The 19028-nt window shown below is 44.4% G+C and overlaps 1 protein-coding gene across 1 annotated transcript in view; it reads right to left on the reverse strand.

The window, feature by feature from the left end:
- Positions 1-14757, reverse strand: part of CHSY1 (chondroitin sulfate synthase 1) — a 98473-nt gene extending 83716 nt beyond the window's left edge. Inside the window, exons 1-2 of the mRNA XM_048868361.2 lie at positions 14305-14757; positions 1746-2241 (exon numbers count right to left, since the gene is read on the reverse strand). Coding sequence (XP_048724318.1) covers positions 1746-2241; positions 14305-14618 — 810 coding nt within the window. The 5' untranslated portion in view covers positions 14619-14757. The remainder of the gene's footprint in view (positions 1-1745; positions 2242-14304) is intronic.
- Between the last annotated feature and the right edge of the window lie 4271 nt (positions 14758-19028).

Raw genomic sequence — 19028 nt, forward strand, 5'->3', positions numbered from 1 at the left:
TTCAAAAATTTAAACTGACTTGCTGTCAAAATGAAACCAAGTCACTTAGTTAATAATAGCTTCCAAGTCAATTAGTTAGTATCAGCTTCAGGTACTATCTCTGACTCAAGTCTCTCTGTCAATTTCTGTGGTTTTACAATTTTCTTTTTTTAAAAAAACCTCCCCCTTTTCCTACGTGAGAGCTCACAGTTAGGGGAAACTATACACAGACCTGCCAGAAACAAAGAGTAAGCCCTTGGAACAAAAATATGAGCGTAAAGCAATCTTCCTCTGACCTTTTATCGGAAGTAATCTTCAGTGTTCTTTCCAAGTGTGATTAAGTTGGTGTCCCTTTAAAGAGAACTGAACTCATGTTTGGCCACATATTTAGATTCTGTAGGGACAGGCTTTTACAGAACTACAGATTGATGGAAGTGATTCCACTGTATTTTTTTTTTAAAAACTCCAATGTAAGCAGCTGAACAGAATTATTCTTCTGCAACATTTACAACCAAACTTCAAAGCCTAGAGAACTGTATGGATCTGAATTGTCCATGAGGATAACAAAGTGTAAATAATAAACAGCATTGTAAACAGCAGGTTGTGGGGTTTTTGAGATCCTGAAGCTGCAATCAGATCTCTTTGGGCAGATATCAGTGGCTGTCAGTACAGGTGGGGGGAAGGGACCGGGGGGGGGGGGGGAAGGGAGGAGGAGGATAAGCCCCTCTGAAGGCCAGTCTTCACCCACAAGTCCAACAGCAGGAATCAGCAAATATCCAACAAGTAACAGAACCATACCTGAGCTGTAGACACTTCCCTGTAGGCAGTTTCATGTTTAATTATCTGCAGACTCAGAACTGTATGCAGTGTGACAATGTTAAATGCTGGAGAGATTAAATATTTGTCTGGCAATAGGTATACGTTGGGTGAAAGACTAAGACAGATACATGTAATTATTTTACAGGTCTATAGGCCTTGTGTGCTCCAACACTGGTAAGCAGTCTGGTTTTCCATTAGTTTTCAATACTGATCTTACAGACAAGTTGGTTAAGCACAAACTAGAAACCAAGAACTCCCACTCGTGGCTCTGACAGTCAGCAAATCACTCAGGGACCTAATTTCAGAGGTGGTGAGCACCTGCAGCTCCCTATTAAATTCATACGGGCTTGTGAATGCTGAGCCCCATTTGATAAACTAAAACAAGACAGAAAGAAAGACACCACTTTGATTTAGCTTTCCCCTCAAGTTTCTATTTGTAAAACGGGGGTGATGAATATTCTTACCTCATAGCACAGGGATGGTAAAACTATGAGACACTCAGCTTACATGTCACACCTCTACCTGAAGACTTTTAAAAAAAAAAAAATATATAGTAACAAATTAACATCCAAGAGTAGTGTAACTGAAAGGGTAGACTAGTTACCAGATTTCCCCCAGTTTGGTTCATTTAGGAGACATTTTTCTCCGTGCAGTCACATATCCATTCGTGTGGGGGTTTCACAGGATGACAGGAAGGAGAAAAACTATTTTCAAGAGCGATAGGACAATTTTATTGTAAAGCTAGAAAGAAAAGCAGGGGAACTCTGGGACAGGTGCAATATCCAGAACTACTTTAACCAATTTTAAATTTATATTATTCAAAATTAGATGTCAGGTAGGCCATATCCCATTTGCTTGTATTTGAGACATTATTGAGGCTATTATCCTGTACAAAACATCACACCTTTCGCCCCCACATGCCTCATTTCTTGTGTTCATGTTCTTACCTCATAAGACCAGACACACTGCACTCCTGCAAATCTCCGCACACATCTTCCCACTTCCACATCCTCATGAGTGGTGTACATCTCTTGCAAGCACTCTCCAATGTGAGGCACCATTCTGCGCAGCACCTCCCGGCTCATGATCACACCAGGTCCTCCCATGCAGAAGTTCTCACCAGGTTCCAAGGCCAGTTTCCCCATCTCTTCGGTGGTGCCAAGCCCAGTCTGTCCAAGGAAGAGGGGTTCACTGCTGTTCAAACTCCTAAGGAAGCTCTCCAGTCTGTCCCCCTTAATGTAAACATCATCATCTGCTCTCATAAACCATTCGTAATTGTCCAAGTAGTTGTCATGCATGTACTTGAGCATCATAAAGGATTTCTTCTGGGGTGGGTAGGAGTCATCCACGCCTTGTAGCGGCACTATTGGGATTGGAACAGAGGTGTCCGAACCCTCACTGGAGAAGAATTCAACCTTGCCAGGAATGGTTTTGGACCAGGTTCTAGAATGAAAATACAAAGTTAAGTTTATAGACAGAGCACATCACAGTACAAGTCAAACATACAGGAAAAAGTGACTCAGGAGGACCATTTGTTTTAAGAATTTCCTCCCTTTTAAATTCTCTTGAAATGCGGTCTTCCTTCCATAAAAGCAATAATCACGTACAGTGGTAAGAACCATATAAGACAGCAGTTCTCAAACTGTGAGTTGCAACTCCAATGTGGGTTGCTACCCTGCTTTAATGGGGTCACCAGGGCTGGCATTAAGACTCAGTGGGGCCCAGGGCTAAAGCTCAAGCCCCACCACCAGAGGCTGATGCCGAAGCCCATGGGCTTCCGCCCTGGGCAGCTAAGGACTGAAGCCCTCAGGCACACAGGGTATGGGTGTGTCATGTAGTTATTTTTGTTGTCAGAGGGGTGCAATGAAGTTTGATATACGACGTCCAAGCTATTCCAACATGACATGCTTCTGAGCCTAAGTTTCTAGTTTCAAGATGGGCTAACAATCAAGCTCCTCCAAAACTAAATGTGGAATTTTCAGAAAGTGCTCAGTGTTAGCCTAACTCTGTCCCCACTGACATTGGCCATAAGACTCCCATTGAAGTCAAAGGGAACTGTGTTAGGCTAACGCTGAGTGCCCTTGAAAGTACCATCTAGAGTCCTTACAAAGAACTATATAACTGTAAAGTATGAATACCAGTCAGATGCAGAGGGAAGAACAATATTTGGGACCTCCTAGATACTGACTTTGTTTAAGCTACTACTTTCCTCCCCCCCCCCCCCCCGAAAGTTTTTGCAAAATTTAGGAAAATAAGTTTCTTTCAATTACTAAGAATGTATTTTCAAGTTTGTGCAGATGACAGAACAGTTTGAAGCTAATTTTGTGTAGATGAAAAGTTTCCCTGCACATTTTTCAGTCCCTACTTCTGTCCACTGGTGCCTAGGTTAATCTATAGTTTCAGAGGTGCAGAATGAACAGATGACCATTTTTTTGCAACAACTTATGAAAAGTCTGTACCCCACAGAAGGAAAGACTCTAGGACAGATGGGTAGAGTAGTGGTGTTTTCCACCCAGGAGCTGGCAGATTGAATAGGTAGGCTCTGATGGAGGAAGAGATCTTTCTTCCATGCAGCAACCCAATATGCAGGGGAAGAAACAGGAAAGGTCACCTCAAACTCATCTGCCCCCTACCAGCTGGAGGCTTATGGAAAAGCAGCCCCAAAGAATGGGGCACGAATAGCAGCACAGTAGAATCCTAACAGATGGACTTCTCTTCTTACCATGGTATTACCCCTCACAGCCACATTTTGTATCAGTCTCTGGAGAATGGGAATGCAGATTTTTTTAAAGCCCTACTCAAAGTTCTGATATTAAGTGTTCCATGATCCCACAAGCTCAGCATCTAGTTCAGAAACACAGCAAAAGAAACAAAAAGGAAGAGAAAGGACAATTGAAATGGAAGTTAAAAAGGTAACAGCCACCACTTGGGTTGACAGCAGGGTTTGAACCTAGGACCCCGCAGAGCTAAAACCAGGATACTCTACCACTTCAGCTAAAGAATTAAAGGATGGGATTTTCAAACAGGACAAAGACACTTAAAATGGCTTTCAATAGAACTAGCACTCCTAAGTCACTTAAGACATTTATGGATCTCCTACTTCTGATGTGGATCAGCTCCCAGAAGATGACAGACCCATGCTCCCCTAAAGAGTTTAGGAAAGAAGTGGGGCTTAAATAGGAATGGGTATTTGTGGACAAGAAATCGCAGGCTGTTCCAAGCATAAAGGTGATGTCTTATGAGACATGGAGCTGGGAGAGGAAATGGGATCAGCAATATAGGCAGGGCCTATGGAATATCAGCCACTCTTCCAGCCAGGAGCCCTCATTTGTGTAGAGCTGTGTAAAGACATAGCATCGGTCTTCAGCCTTCACCAGCAACCTCTAGCAAAGCCTGCCTAGCGCTTATGTACATGGGCAGCTGGCCTCTTTACGCTTAGGAGGACTCCTCTTTACACCTCTTCTGAGTCACAGTCAAGCAAACACTCTCTAGAGACATTTTAAGTTATACAGCTATTAAACGTTTTACATCCTTGCTCTTAGAAACTTATGACTTTTAGATCACTGGGATTTGTTTAATGCAATTGCTGCTCACAAAGAGGAAAGAGTATTCTGTGTAGAAAGACATGGAATGCAGTTTTAATCAGTAACTGGACAATCGTTCCTTCTATAGGAGTTACTTTCTAGTTATGTTTGGCAGCTTTGTTCAGACCATAATCTGCATTCAGAATCAGCCGTGAAAACATTCTTGAGGTGTGAAAAAGAATAGTGTTCCTTAAACGTATCAGTTCTACTTATACCAGGTGCTTCCAACCACTATTTTTTAGATTACAAATAGAGTAGGATGTGTTTGGATCATTTAAACGATCCAAAATCTACAGCATTAGCCACGAGGGTTATGTCTACACTACCCACCAGATCGGCAGGCAGCAATTGATCCAGTGGGGAATCGATTTATCGGGTCTAGTTTAGACATGATAAATCGACCCCCGAGCACTCTCCCATCGACTCCCATACTCCACTGACGTGAGAGGTGGAGGCAGAATCGACGGGGGAGCGGCAGCAGTTGACTCACCGAAGTGAAGACGCCATGGTGAGTAGGTCTAAGTACGTTGCCTAATTAGATCCATCCCCCCACCTAGCGTAGACCAGGGCTTTGAGACCTCATTTAAAAATATTCAGGTAAATTAAACAAAAAGTTCCATTTAGAAATAAAATGGTATTTGATGTCTGCTCATCACAAAAATTTTAATTTTAAAAAGCCACAATCCTTTAAAAGGATACACTTATTTAAATCTGGATTTATTAGTCAAGTGTCCAGTGTATTTTAGGAAATTAACATCCAGTTGAAATCAATGGAAAGAATCCCAATGACTTCAGTCAGAGCTGAATCAGATCTTTAGGGTATGTCTACACAGCAAAGAAAAATCTGTGGCTGGTCCATGCCATCTGACACAGGCTCACAGGGCTCAGGTTGCGGGTTGTTTCATTGCTGTGTTGGTTTCCAGGCTGGGGCTGGAGCCTGGGCTCTGGGAGCCTCTCACCTCGCAGGATCCTAGAGCAGAGGCTCCAGCCTAAGCCCAGAAGTCTATGAAGTCTACATAGCAATGAAATAGCCCCGCAGTCCAAACCCCACGAGCCCAAGTCAGCTGGCACGGGCCAGCCATGAATTTTTCTTTGCCCCTGTAGACATACCCATAGTCGTTGATGCATAAGCTACAGTTTATGAAACCATTCGATTGAAGTGGGGAAAATCAGATAGTTTTAAGCAAACACCCACATCTTAAGTTTTCAGGAACTAGTGAGTTTCTTTGTTAAATTTTTGGTAACCACATTTAGATTGATCCTCTACTTCCTTTTAAGTAAAATGAAAGCAGACCATACATAGTTTTTTGTATGCTAATATCTGGTGGTTTATGAGTGAAATATCCCAGCATAAATTTAAATTTAAAAACCAAGTGAAGAAGCCTTTTGACCAACATTAGTCAAAAAGTGCACTGTGACAAATTTAAATGTAGAATTGTAGAACAAAAGCTGTTGGGAATCACAATTATCAAAAGCATTCGTTGTTATCTGTTCCCAATGCTGCTTTTATACTGAACCAAGCCACTTCCCAGACAGATTCATTTAATAAAGTGGCAAGATGAGGTCCTTATAACTTCTTCAGTTTATTGTCTTTTTCCTTTAAGGAAGCCAATAATTTTCCAGCTCACTCCCTGCACCATGAAAAGTCAGCAATCTCTAATTGATGAACTATGGACAGCGCAGGATGTTCTCTGCACTTTATAGCTCCTAGCTAATGATCCTCCACAGTCCAGATGTTTTAGAAGAGTACTCAGCTATGTAAAGCAATGCTGTGTCTGTTATTTCCCATGTTTGGAGGTGCTCTCAGCCCTCCCAGTTCAAGTTCTTTCATATCAACACTTATGTGAGTACTGGTAGGGAATAGCTCCTCATCGCTTGAGGTGGAACAGCGGCATGCATCAGTAAAACCCTAAGATAGAGTTTTTAAGTGTTCAAGCTGCAGAATATCCCTTGGCCCAAAGCCAGTTGCCCTAGATAATATTTTTGGTAGAACTACAGTTGGAGTATACCTTAATCATTTCCTAAATTAATGTGATTTCTAAGATAAGGAGTAAGTCATCTTAACTCAGAACAGTGGCTTTCAGCACACATTTGAACTGTGGTACAGGTGACTTATAGAAGCTCACTTAAGGCCTTTTGAATAAAAGTCAGTCATCAGAGGCCAAAACATCTGGAGAACATCAACACCTGCTGCTTCTTACTGTCGGAATTAGTGGCAGATGACATTTGATATGCATAACTTATTTTCTCATGCATCCACTTATTCAGAAAGTACAGGAACAGAAAAATTTAAGTTCAGGATACATGTTTATTACATCTAATAGAATCAAACCTGAATTTATTTGATCATTTGACATTTGAAAGATTTGTCTATCAAAAGACAAAAATAATTATTATAAACATGGAATTTTGTTCAAAGCTACTTCAAGCCTCTTAACTTTAAGTCATTGAAGAGCCAACTTGTAAAGTCATAAGTGTAAAACCAAGTTTAACAATTTCAGAGCTACTATTCCAATTCAGTCTAGAATCCTTAGGTTTATTTCTTTTGCCTGATCTTCAGTTATAAGCAGTGTCCTAACTCATAAGATTTCACAGTCACGGGCCTTTGTTCTCTTTCCCCTCCCGTGGCTTGAACAGTATTTACTCACATGAGCAGTCCCATTTGCTTCGCTTGTACTGTTCACATAAGTGAGAACTATTTATTAAAAGGTTTGCAGAACTAGGCCTGAAGCTTGGTAATAAAAACCAAAAAATGGATACTTTCAGAGAAGGCCCATACTCTGCCCCCACCCTCCAGGTCCCCAGTCAGACTCCTTTGGTTAAGGAAATGTGGTCACAACGCTTCTACAGCCAGGTAGCCGAAGTTGGTGTTACCAGGATTATCAATCATCTGTACTGCAGTAGTCCCTAAAGGCCTCAGCCAGGTACACACTAGACACCGTACAAAGATAGATCAAGAAAACATTAGTGGCTACTGAACATCAGTATTCAAAAACCATAAAACAGAACTGCTCTGTTAGAGCCCAACCCTCTCTCATAGGTAGAATCTTTACATATGTGAACAGGAATACTGCATGAGTCAAGATTTGAAGGATTAGGTCCATACCGTTGTTGGGTTTTTTGGGGAGAAGTGTTGAAGATGTGCATGACACTGAGAAATACTAGTTCACACAGCATGCAAGACACACACAATTCTGACAATCCAGAAGCATGAAATACCAACGTCATAATTTAAACAAAAGAGTTGAGCAATCTTCCTTTAGAATGAAGACACTTAATATAGTGCATTAGGGCTAGCTGTCATAAAGTCATTACTTCTTTGAGTCAGATGAAACTTTCCTTTGCACGCATATATAGCCAATTGTGTGAAAGTCACATGATTAGTACAGCTGGTCAGGTACAAGGGTTCTCCACAGAAAGCTGTTAAAAATTAAATCAGTGTAAACCAAGTGCATATAATCTTTTGAAGACACAAACTAAGGTGTATACAAAAACACGTTAGGGCTACAAAGTCAACAACTACTATAACCAGGAATTAAATACTTCCTAAAAAGAAACCATTAATACAGTTATGGTGGTGTTAGTAATAATGTATGCACTTAGCAGTAGGGACTTGGCATGTCCTAGATCTGGAATTTTTCCTCATCTTCAGTTCCAAAACAAATTCTTGCTTCATTATCTCTAGTGAACTCATAAAAAAAGCACAATAATCTAGAATATTTATTTCAGAGAGAGTTGTCCCAAATCAAAGAGGATTAAAGAAAAAAAGTATCCCATTTTTGCCTGATTCTGCTGGGAACTTCACTTGCAAGAGACCAAGGAAGCCATTTAGAGTTTTGAGAAACACTTGCATTGTATAATTATGCCAAAGAAAACAATTTGTCAATGCCTCAGCAAGTTAATGAAGCTGGGAAATGATTTCTTGAATACACCATGGAGCCTTGAATTAAGACTAGTTCTGAGCAACTGTTTCTAAATGATGGACTAGTTCTCTCCACTGAGTGCCTTACTTCTAAGTAAGAAATCAGCTTAACTCACCTATGAATGTCATGCTGAAAAAGCAGCATTGGTAGCAGATGTGGCTCTGGTACTAAGTATCTGTGGTGCCACTAGTGTAAGGGTTTTTAAAATTTAAAGATATTTATATGCTGATCCACTTCAGCACTGAAGAATTTTACACTAGTATTGATAGGGTTATTTACATCAACAAAGTGCAAACTATTGATCTTGACCACCACATACAATTCTGTCTCCCCCCTTACCAGAGAAGATCTCTAGGAGTTTATATCTTGATAGGAAATTTCTTTTTAAAGCTACTAGCCATGCTATCCTGCAGAAAGCTGCCAGAGAGCCTGAATGGTCTGCTGTACTCCTTAAATTCTCCCCTTCCAAAGCTAAGAAAAGCTAATCTAGGGCCCTCATTTCCAGAAGGGTTGGAGTTCAGCCTCCAATTCTGCACCTACAAGTATATGCAGGTGCAATTTATAGCATCTGGGTAAATGTACAAGTGTGCCTATAATTTACATAAAAGTGCTCCTACAATCAATTTTAGGTGGGAAAGCCAGTGCCTAGGTCTCCTCTTTACCTCAGAAGTATAACAGGTGGTTGCTCCCAAAATATATTATTTGTTCTGTAGAGTATATTGCAGATTTTGGGTCACTGTAATAAATATTAATGTCCTCCCAGAAGTCTTATACCCGCACTATGGCATATGATCAGACCATAAAAAGAACTTTTATTGTCTGCATTGATATTTTCTTTCTCATTCCAATTATTTTGATTAAAACATGTATCCGGATTCACTTAACATAATCTGAATTGGAAGCAAATGACATTTTTCCAAATATAAAAAGTGTATAGTCCACCGCCCACCACAGTATCTAACTAGTTGCCCTAAAAGGACCCAATAAGAGGAATACCAACCAGTAGACTAGATTCCGGGGCCTGCAGATAAAGAGCCTGTATTTTACTCTTGCAATGGACAGCCCTGGGCTCAGGCACAGAAGACACACTACACTCTTAGACCCCAAATCCTTTTGGCTGCCTTTGTTGCAGCTTTTCTGAGCAGTATTTAGCTTTCTCAGCAATCTATTTCCTATAAGATATAACAACAGAATGACAATGTGTTCAAAATGCAGTCTCTTGAATAAGTGCCTTACCTTAGAATCTTCCACGCAACGTTTGAAAGAGGCAAGTTTGGGCATGAGGTACTGCACTACATTATCCATAAGCAGAATGGCATCTCTCTTTCATGGTCCTTTAATGACCATATCTCTGTTTTTTGTTCCTCAATTACACAGTTCAGTGTAGAGAAAAGTAACATTCAGCTTGGTTCTCAAAGTTTGATGCCTCCTACACATTAATTGTGTTAAAAGTTAACTACTCTCCAAATTTCCTAGTCAATAGAATTGATGTGCAAAATAAATGAGTGGGTCTAGTGTTTGGCAAAATTGACTATTGCTGCTATTCCATTTACAAGACATCTTTGTCCAGACCTTCTACTAACAACAGACTTTGGAATCCTCTGGTACTTAGTCTACTGGTGGATTTTCTCTCTTCTGTGAACCCTTCAGGATAATGGTTGAGTGGCGGGAAGTTAACATTTATTGGCATCCTTTTTCTTGGCCTCATGCCTTTGTTAGTCAGTCCCCATACCTATACTCTTTCTGACTTTCCAACCTCCTCCCTGATTTACATGGTCACAGCAAGGGTGATCAAATCTGTTTCCTATGTTATATTTTAGTGGCCTTCTAAGACACAGTTTCTGCTAATCTGTTTGTCAGATGGAATAACAGTTTAAAGCAAATGCCTACTACACTCTGCCTCTTATGCTACCAGAGCACTATTTAGAGCTTCTGAAAATTCAATAGGCCCACTTCTCCTACTAGCAACTCACTGAAATAACTGACAAAGCTTTTCAGGAAGTGCACTGCTCAAGTTCTTCCTAACCATAAGTGGATTAACAGCAGCAAGGGACAGTGTACATTTTGTTCTTTGGTCCCTGGTAAATATTTGCAACCACTTTTTTCAACTGAAGCCTTAGAGCTAAAATAGTTTGGAGATTTTCAGCTCCCTGCACCTTTGGCTCCTTCACAACTATTGAAATCATATTAGCTAGTCTCTGCAACTCTTAAGATGGAAATACCAGAATTCCTTGCCAAGGGCTTCCCCACTTTCCTTGCGGCAACCATCAATTCATCTTACTGTGATGCTGTGTCAATTTAATAATCTTAATGGTCTAGTGGAGCGTACCATGGCAATCATAAGCCATCTAAGGTTTCTTTTAGCCAAAGGAAAGTGTGTTCTTATCTCTGGGACTTTTTTTTTTTTTAAATGCACAGCAGGGTGAAAAATGCTTTTAGGCTCCTCACAATGGTAACAGCTCTTAGATCTTGCCCATTTGGTGACTACTGAATCTCTCAAAAAAGCTACCAATTTTGGGGGGACTACCCAGTTCCTCTTCCAGGCTGCGCATTATCTTGCTCGCTGAAGGCTTTTCTCTTCTCTCCACCTTTACCCAACGTCTGTTAGTGTGCATCTCTCCCGCACATTTACCCTATGGATCAAGTTCTGCAAGCCTGACCCACATAAGTAGCAGGACAACTGAAGTCAATAGGATTACCTGCATGGCTACTACCCAGTGTAATGGATGCAGATTCAGGTCCTATATTAGTAACTACAAACGTGTAAATGCTGCATATGCCAACATCTCTTTGAACATCTTCCACAGATCTCTCATGACCGCCTCCCTCTCCAAAATTCCCAACCCAACTAGGTTTGAGCTAGCAGAGCTGCTATGTTGAAGTAACAGTTAACCAATTAACCCAGTTAACCAATTCCTTGTGTTAAATATCCCCTTCCACTTTAAGACATTTTATGGCATTATAATCAGATGCTCCCATTTCTGCTAACACTGAAAAGCACTTATTTGCTCAGTTTCATTAGCCTATTGATCAAACAGGCCAAATATTTTTAACATACAAAATACAGAAATTTGTTTAAGATACATCTGCATAAAAGATTAAAAACTATAACATCCAAGTTAGGTTGCTAGGTCTTAACTACAGATCTCTTACAGAAGCAGACCTTGGGGCATGACGTTCCAAGATCTGCCTTTAGCTTAAGTTTGAAGCACCAAGCACATTTTGTCTAGGACACATCAGCAGAGTAGAGACTCTCTAGAACCACAGGGACTACTCTTGCCAAAGGGATGACTGCTCTAATAGACAGCGATTGGTGATGAAATCTGTTATTATGTTCCAACTATTGTCTGTATTACAGTAGCATATCAGAGTCCCCTTTATGGATCAGGCTACATTGTTATGCCTAGATAAAAGAGGACCCCTGCCCTGAAGAACGTAATCTAATCAGAGAACACTGCAAATTAAAATATGTTTAAGAGATCTTCTTCCCTGTGTTAGTATCAAAATTGAAGAACATTAAACAATCCGTGTTTTACCATTTATGCCTTCTACTTACTTTGTCCATGTTCTCAACCTGGAGATCACTTTGTTCATGGCTAGATGGGAAAAGAGGTGGTCCCAAAACTATTTTTCTATGTAATATGGGGTCTTTTTATGGAAAAGATTCAGAACACTTCACCTACACAATGCTACAAATTTGGTTTAAACATGCCCGTGGCGAATGTTTTTTTGTTTTGTTTTTTTAAACAAAAGTTCAATAAAAAACATTTCCACCAATATTAAAATGTTGGAAGCTACAGTATGCTAAGCCTCATTTAAACAGTAAATTGGGGTTACAGTTACCAGATAATGTCCCTTAAAACAAGACACAAAGGAGTGGTCTAGTGGGAGTATTCATCAAGTTTCAACATAAGGAAATTACAGTACTGTCAGACTGACCCTGGCAATTTTGAAATGAACACAGAGGTTTAAGTTCATTCACACACACACACACACACGAATGTTCAGATCTCACCACAGCATTGTTCTTCATGTTACTCACTTCCCCCTCCTATTTTCAAATGAGATATGGTTTAAGAGCTTCCAATCTCAAACTAGTTTTTGCTAAAAACTTCTGTGCCAGAGATCTTAACAACAAACAGAGTTCAGTGCAAAAGTGTTAGCTGAGCATATCCTAATGAAGGATAAGGGATGCCCGTGAAAAGTGCAACTGAATAGACCCGAGTATTGACATATTTGTGGAGGTCTAATCAGTTATCAGACTGATCATTCTCAGAGTAGACGGTTTAATTCTGATGCAAGAGCATTTCCTTCTTTTAAAGTGTGAACTTATTGCAACTAGTCAAACAAACCAGAACCAAGAAAAACCTTAAGGTGAAAGCTCTATAAGAAACTCAAACTTACATTTCCAAAGTAGCCCTCAATTTTGTTCAGGGGTTCTCTCAAACAAGAGTTAGTTAACTCCTAAATCTTAAAGGGTCAGAACCTGTGAGGAAAAGGTCTCATTGTCTGAATTTGCCTGCTACTGTTGCAAGTAGCAACAAAAATGGCTACAACTGAAAAATTTGTATTTTTTCAATTTCCTCTGATCCATTTGACACTACTTTAGGAACAAGTGAAACTGCCCAGAAACACATAGTGCCTTTGTCGATTTCTCCTGCTGTTTGTGTGGGCCTGCCAGACAGCACCACGGGAGAGGAAAGCTATTTTAATAATAGGAAAATGTGATTGTAAGAACCACAGAAGATTAGCGTGGAGGTGTAGCACCTGAAGCAACTTTTAACTGGCATTTTGAGGCTTAACAGGTATCAAGGCAGAGAAATGTGTAAGTCAGACACTGGTGTCTGTACAGTGCAGATGTCTTCCTACTTAGTGAGAAACCCAGCAGCAGCTCAGAATGCATATTTCAAGATTTCCTCCAGGTTGATCTATATGGAGACTCTTTTTATAAGCCCCATTGATGTTGATAATATGGACAGAGTCACCCACAGGCATGTAATGCCGTTACAAAAAACGCCTTCAAATACACAGCAAGTCAAGATTGCTGAAGAGACTCTAGATACTTATAGATCCCATCTGTCAGAATACAAAGCAGCTGGTTAGCAGCAAAACCCCCTGAATCTGTGCAGTAGGTTAGAGATGTCTAGAGGGGAATAATAAAGCAAGATCTCCCCCTTCCCCTGCAAGGCTAGTGACTTTATCCATTTAACAGATGGGAAGCTGCACATACAAAGGAACCCAGATAAGGGAGAGGACTATAAAGCACATTCCCCCTCACAGACACTCTCCTCTCTGCACACCCCCTATAGGGACTTTATCCACTTAATAGATGTAGGCTAACATGCAAAGGAAAAGGGGGCATAAAGCAAATCCCCATACATATTTCCCTCCCCCTGTACCCACCCCTACTCCAGTGACTACCTTCTTCACTGATGAGGAGCTAGATATGCCAAAGAAGTCATGGTGAACGGGAGGGCTGCCCTATGCCTAGAGCAGCATAAGAATAGGGTCAGCCAGAACAAGGACAGCATGCCCCAAGCATGTGGGGGAGGATATGAGAACACAGAACAGAAGGGCCCCGGGAGGCAGAAGGAAAGACCCTACCCCACACACTGCTGGGGGAGGGAAAGACAAAGAGAGGGTGCACAAGGGAGGACCCTACCCCATGCACTACTGGAAGGGAAGGATAGAAAAGGCGTTCACAGGGGGGATCCTGCCGCACGCATTGCGAGACAGGAAGGACAGAGAAGAGGTGTGCGAGAGGTAGACCCTGCCACATGCACTGCCTGAGGGAAAGGAGACTCTGTGATGGAGGGGGAGGACAGAGAAGGGGTGCCCGGGGGAAGACCCTGTGATGGAGGACACAGTGGGGATGCACAAGCGAGGACCCTACCCCGTCCACTGGTGGAGGGGGAGGACAGAAAAGGGGTGCAAGGGGGGGGGAGAGACACTGCCCCATACAATGCTGGAGGAGCACAAGGCAGGGCTGCAGCCCTCACCTGTAGGCAGCCACCGCCCGGCTCTGCAGGTATTTCTGGGCTGTCATGACCCCCACGAAGAGGAAGTTGCTGGCCGGCGGGATGTCGTCCTGGCGCTCTGCGGGGTCCTGGGGCCAGAGCAGCGTCCCCCGGGAGTCCCTGCGCAGCAGCCCCCCGCCCTGCTGCAGCCGGCAGCCCTCCGGGCTCGCCTTCCGCCGGTGTCCCGCTTTCTTCAGCTCCGCGGCGCGGGGCAGGATGAGTCTTGAGGCCAGGATGAAGCCCAGGATGAGTCCTAGCAACACGCTGAGCCAGGAGCGGCGGCTTCTGCCAGCCATTCCCCACTCGCTGCCCGACACACGCTGGCCCCCCAAAATACACCGCGCCCCTGGCCCGCTCCACGGAGCGCCGACGCCCCGGCTTCTGCCAGGGGGTGCCCCTGCCCTGCTCCTGCCCCGAGACCGTCCCCTCAGCCCCGCACCCCGGCGGCAGCTCCCCCGCCCAGGCCGCCCCGCCCCCCTGCACTCCCACCGCCCCGCCCCCCCCGCCGCCTCCCGCCGCAGCCCCCCGAGGGGAGCTCTCCCTACAGCCTACCCCCCCAAAACCCCCACCTCCCTGCACCCCAACTGCCAGCCAAGCCCGGCCCGCCTCCGCTGCCCCAGCCCCGCGCCCCCCAGCACCAGGGCCGCCCCCCGTCCCGGCGCCCCCTGCTCCCGGGGAGCCCGGACTCCGCTCTGCCCTGCTCGCGGCCCGGCCCCGCGGCTGCCTGCCCTAGCCGGCCAGCCCGGGCCCCCCCGGGGCGGGGAAGCGCAGCCCCCGCCTGAGGGCGGCAGCCATGGGACCCTCCTCCCCTTCCCCGGCGGAGACGCGCTCGGCTCGGCTCGGCTCGGCCCGGCCCGGCCGCCGCTAGCGCTGCCCGCCCGCTGGCCCGGCCCGGCCCTGCCCGTGGTGCTGGTGCAGCCGCCGCGGCGCGTCCCCCGGCTCAGCTCGCCATGGCGCGGGGGGGAGGAGGGGCGCGGGGAGGAGGCGCGCGCGGCCCCTGCCCAGCCCGCCCCACGCACAGCGCGCCCCGGCCCGGGCCGCAGCCTTTGGCCCCGCTCGCCTGCCGTCCCCCCGTCCCCATTGGCTCGCGCTCAGGGCAGCGCTGTGCGCGCGGCTGCTAGAGAGGGGAGACCGGGGGGGGGGACAGGGGATGGGGTGACGGGGGGAGGGGAGACCGGAAAGTGGGTGATGGGGGAGGGGAAGGCTGATGGGGAGGGGACAGAGGAGGGTGGCGGGGAGGGGAAGGGGGAGATGGGGCAATGGGGGATGGGTCAGTGGGGGAGCGGGTGGCAGGGAGGGGAAGGGGAGACCAAGGAGGGGGTGCTGGGGGAGGGGAAGGGGGGGAAGGAGAAGACCTATGGGGAGGGGGCATAGGGGGTGGCGGGGAGGGGAAAGGGGAGATGGGGCAATGGCCTGTGGGGGAGGGGGCAGAGGGGGTGACGGAGGGGAAGGGGAAACCAAAAGGGGTGATGGGGGAGAGGCGAGGAGGGAAGGGGTACTGAAGGGGTGTCAGGAAAAGAGGGACTGCGGAGTGGAGGGGGAGGGGGATGAGACAGCAGGGGATAGAGGAAGGGGGAAGAGCATGGGGCAGACAGGGAAAAGGTGATGTGGCAGAAGGAAAGACAGGAGAGGAATGGATAAAGAGTGAATCTGGTCTGTGAATGAGAAAGGAAGAAATAAAAATTCCAGTCTGGGCATGAGGGGGGAGCTGGAATGAGAGAGAAGGGGTCATAAAAATAGGGTGGGTGTATTGGTCCCAGGCCCCTTGGTGGTGTTCTGCCAAGGGAGACAGGTTAAACCATTCCTCTAGCTCATCAGATTGTCTGTGTCCTGGGGTAATGCAAGTTTTGTGGATTCCTAGGACCTTACAAATCAGAAAAACTCAGCATCCCTTGCTTTGTGTTTAGGGACTTCAAATCTAGCTCCAAACTGGTTCCCTAGAGCCTCCGATGCCTTTTGATTTTAATTGGATAAACTACTCCGATGCCTTTTGATTTTAATTGGATAAACTAGTCCATAGGTAGTGACAGACATTGATTATCACACTCTGTAGATTTGCAAAGGCCCAAAGAGATCAATAGTAAAAAAATGCACTAGCATTCACAAGGCTAGAGCTGAACTGGAGTTTTCCTTAATACAGGTTTCAGAGTAGCAGCCCTGTTAGTCTGTATTCGCAAAAAGAAAAGGAGTACTTGTGGCACCGAAGACTAACAAATTTATTTGAGCATAAGCTTTCGTGAGCTACAGCTCACTTCATCGGATGCATTCAATGGAAAATACAGTGGGGAGATTTATATACATAGAGAACATGAAACAATGGGTGTTACCATACACACTGTAAGAGAGTGATCACTTAAGGTGAGCTATTACCAGCAGGAGAGCAGGGGGAGGTGAAACCTTTTGTAGTGATAACCAAGGTGGGCCATTTCCAGCAGTTGACAAGAACCTCTGAGGAAGGGGAGGGGGCGGAATAAACAAGGGGAAATAGTTTTACTTTGTGTAATGACCCATCCACTCCCAATCTCTATTCAAGACTAAGTTAATTGTATCCAGTTTTCAAATTAATTCCAAGTCAGCAGTCTCTCCTTGGAGTCTGTTTTTGAAGTTTTTTTGTTGAAGAATTGCCACTTTTAGGTATGTAATCAAGTGACCAAAGAGACTGAAGTGTTCTCCGACTGGTTTTTGAATGTTATAATTCTTGACGTCTGATTTGTGTCCATTGATTCTTTTACGTAGAGACTGTCCAGTTTGACCAATGTACATGGCAGAGGGGCATTGCTGGCACATGATGGCATATATCACATTGGTGGATGTGCAGGTGAACGAGCATCTGATAGTGTGGCTGATGTGATTAGGCCCTATGATGGTGTCCCCTGAATGTAATAGCTCACCTTAAGTGATCACTCTCTTATAGTGTGTATGGTAACACCCATTGTTTCATGTTCTCTATGTATATACATCTCCCCACTGTATTTTCCACTGAATGCGTCCGATGAAGTGAGCTGTAGCTCACGAAAGCTTATGCTCAAATAAATTTGTTCGGCTAAGGTGCCACAAGTCCTCCTTTTCTTTTTCCTTAATATAATACACTAGGGTACTATCATTGGTTTAGCGCCACTGGCTTGAGCACCAGTGTGGATAATTAGTGCAGTGGTTCCTAAACATTTTACTAAGGTGACCCATCAACTACATTTTGTCTTTTTTTGAAACTCACCATTACATGCATGTACCCTCCATGGAGGTGCTGCAACCCTAATCCCAGCTCAATTCAGAGGGGAAGCCCCAGTGCGGGTAGGGTTGGGGAGCAAGCCTGCCCCAGACACCTCCTGCAGTGGCAGCTTCTGCCCGAGGGGCTGGGCCCAGCTTCCTATTCCAGGCATTGGGTCGCAGCTCTACTCAGGTTTGGCCCAAACATGGTAGAAGTATATGTTAGCCTAGGTTAGAGTCCAGTGATGGGTTAACCTGCCCCTGGATGTGGCAACCCACTGGTGGGGCAGGACCTACTGTTTGGGAAAAACAGACCTAATGTAGACAAGTGTCCTTCAATTTTTTCCACCATACTTTTTAAACCTACTGGACCCATTGGGCCCATTTCTTTATTAGATCTACAATGGGTGTCAACACTGGTACAGATGAGCCCATGTAAATTGTTTGGTAAAATTCCCTAGTCTAGACGTAGCCTTAGCCAGGCTTTTCTGTGCCTGCACCGCTTTCCTATACTCTGTCTCCATTTAACTCATAAAAGTTTTTTAGCCTGGATTAGATTGCTATGGCCCCAAGATACCCTGCAGTTGCAAAGACATGGCATGGCATTAATACAGCATTTCCTTTTACTGCAACATATCTGCTGCAGCCCATTGATCCTGCCCTTATTGCTGTGTGGTTTCTGCCATTTCCAGAACAAGTTTGCATCTTTAAATGCCAGGCTTTCCCATGACTGTTTTTTAAATGTATGTTATGGTGCCAACCACAATGTGCTAGGAGCTAGTTGCTTTCCAAACACGTAGTGAGATTAGTGCCTATGCCAAGGAGTTCACAATCCAAAGGCACAAGAAACATGTGAAAGGGAAGCCAATCAGGAGCAGGAATAAAACATAAAAAAAATTGTATTTATTTATTCATTAAAAAAAAATTACCCACAACTGGCCCTTTTCCTAGTCCTTATTAAGATCAAAAATTGTTAATCTGAGGGGACACTAGTAAGATTTCCTCCTAAACAACATAGAAAAAAACGTGCATAACATAAGGAGAAAGGTTTCAGAGTAGCAGCTGTGTTAGTCTGTATTCGCAAAAAGAAAAGGAGTACTTGTGGCACCTTAGAGACTAACCAATTTATTTGAGCATAAGCTTTCGTGAGCTACAGCTCACTTCATCGGATGGCATCTGATGGCCTATACTGTGAATTCTCTACCAAGTCAGACAGCCTAAGCAGTCCAGCTTCACCTTCTCAGAGGCTATAAACAGAATAATTGCTCATAGGTATACGTTACCACACAGCCATTTATAAGCAAGCACATTTACTTGTAAGGTGAAAGCATTACAGAGAAAACATATTAAAACAATAAAAGAGTGTAAACGTTAATAAGCTTCCCAGAGATCACACCATCTTCACCTCCATCCCTCCCCCCAATCTTCACAAGGATCCTGGAGAGGCTCACTCTTTCCAACCCTTCCCTAAGGACTGCGGTCCTCCCTTTGGACAAAAG

Source organism: Caretta caretta, chromosome 10 (genome assembly GCF_965140235.1).
Source record: "Caretta caretta isolate rCarCar2 chromosome 10, rCarCar1.hap1, whole genome shotgun sequence".
Classification (NCBI taxonomy): Eukaryota; Metazoa; Chordata; order Testudines; family Cheloniidae; genus Caretta; species Caretta caretta.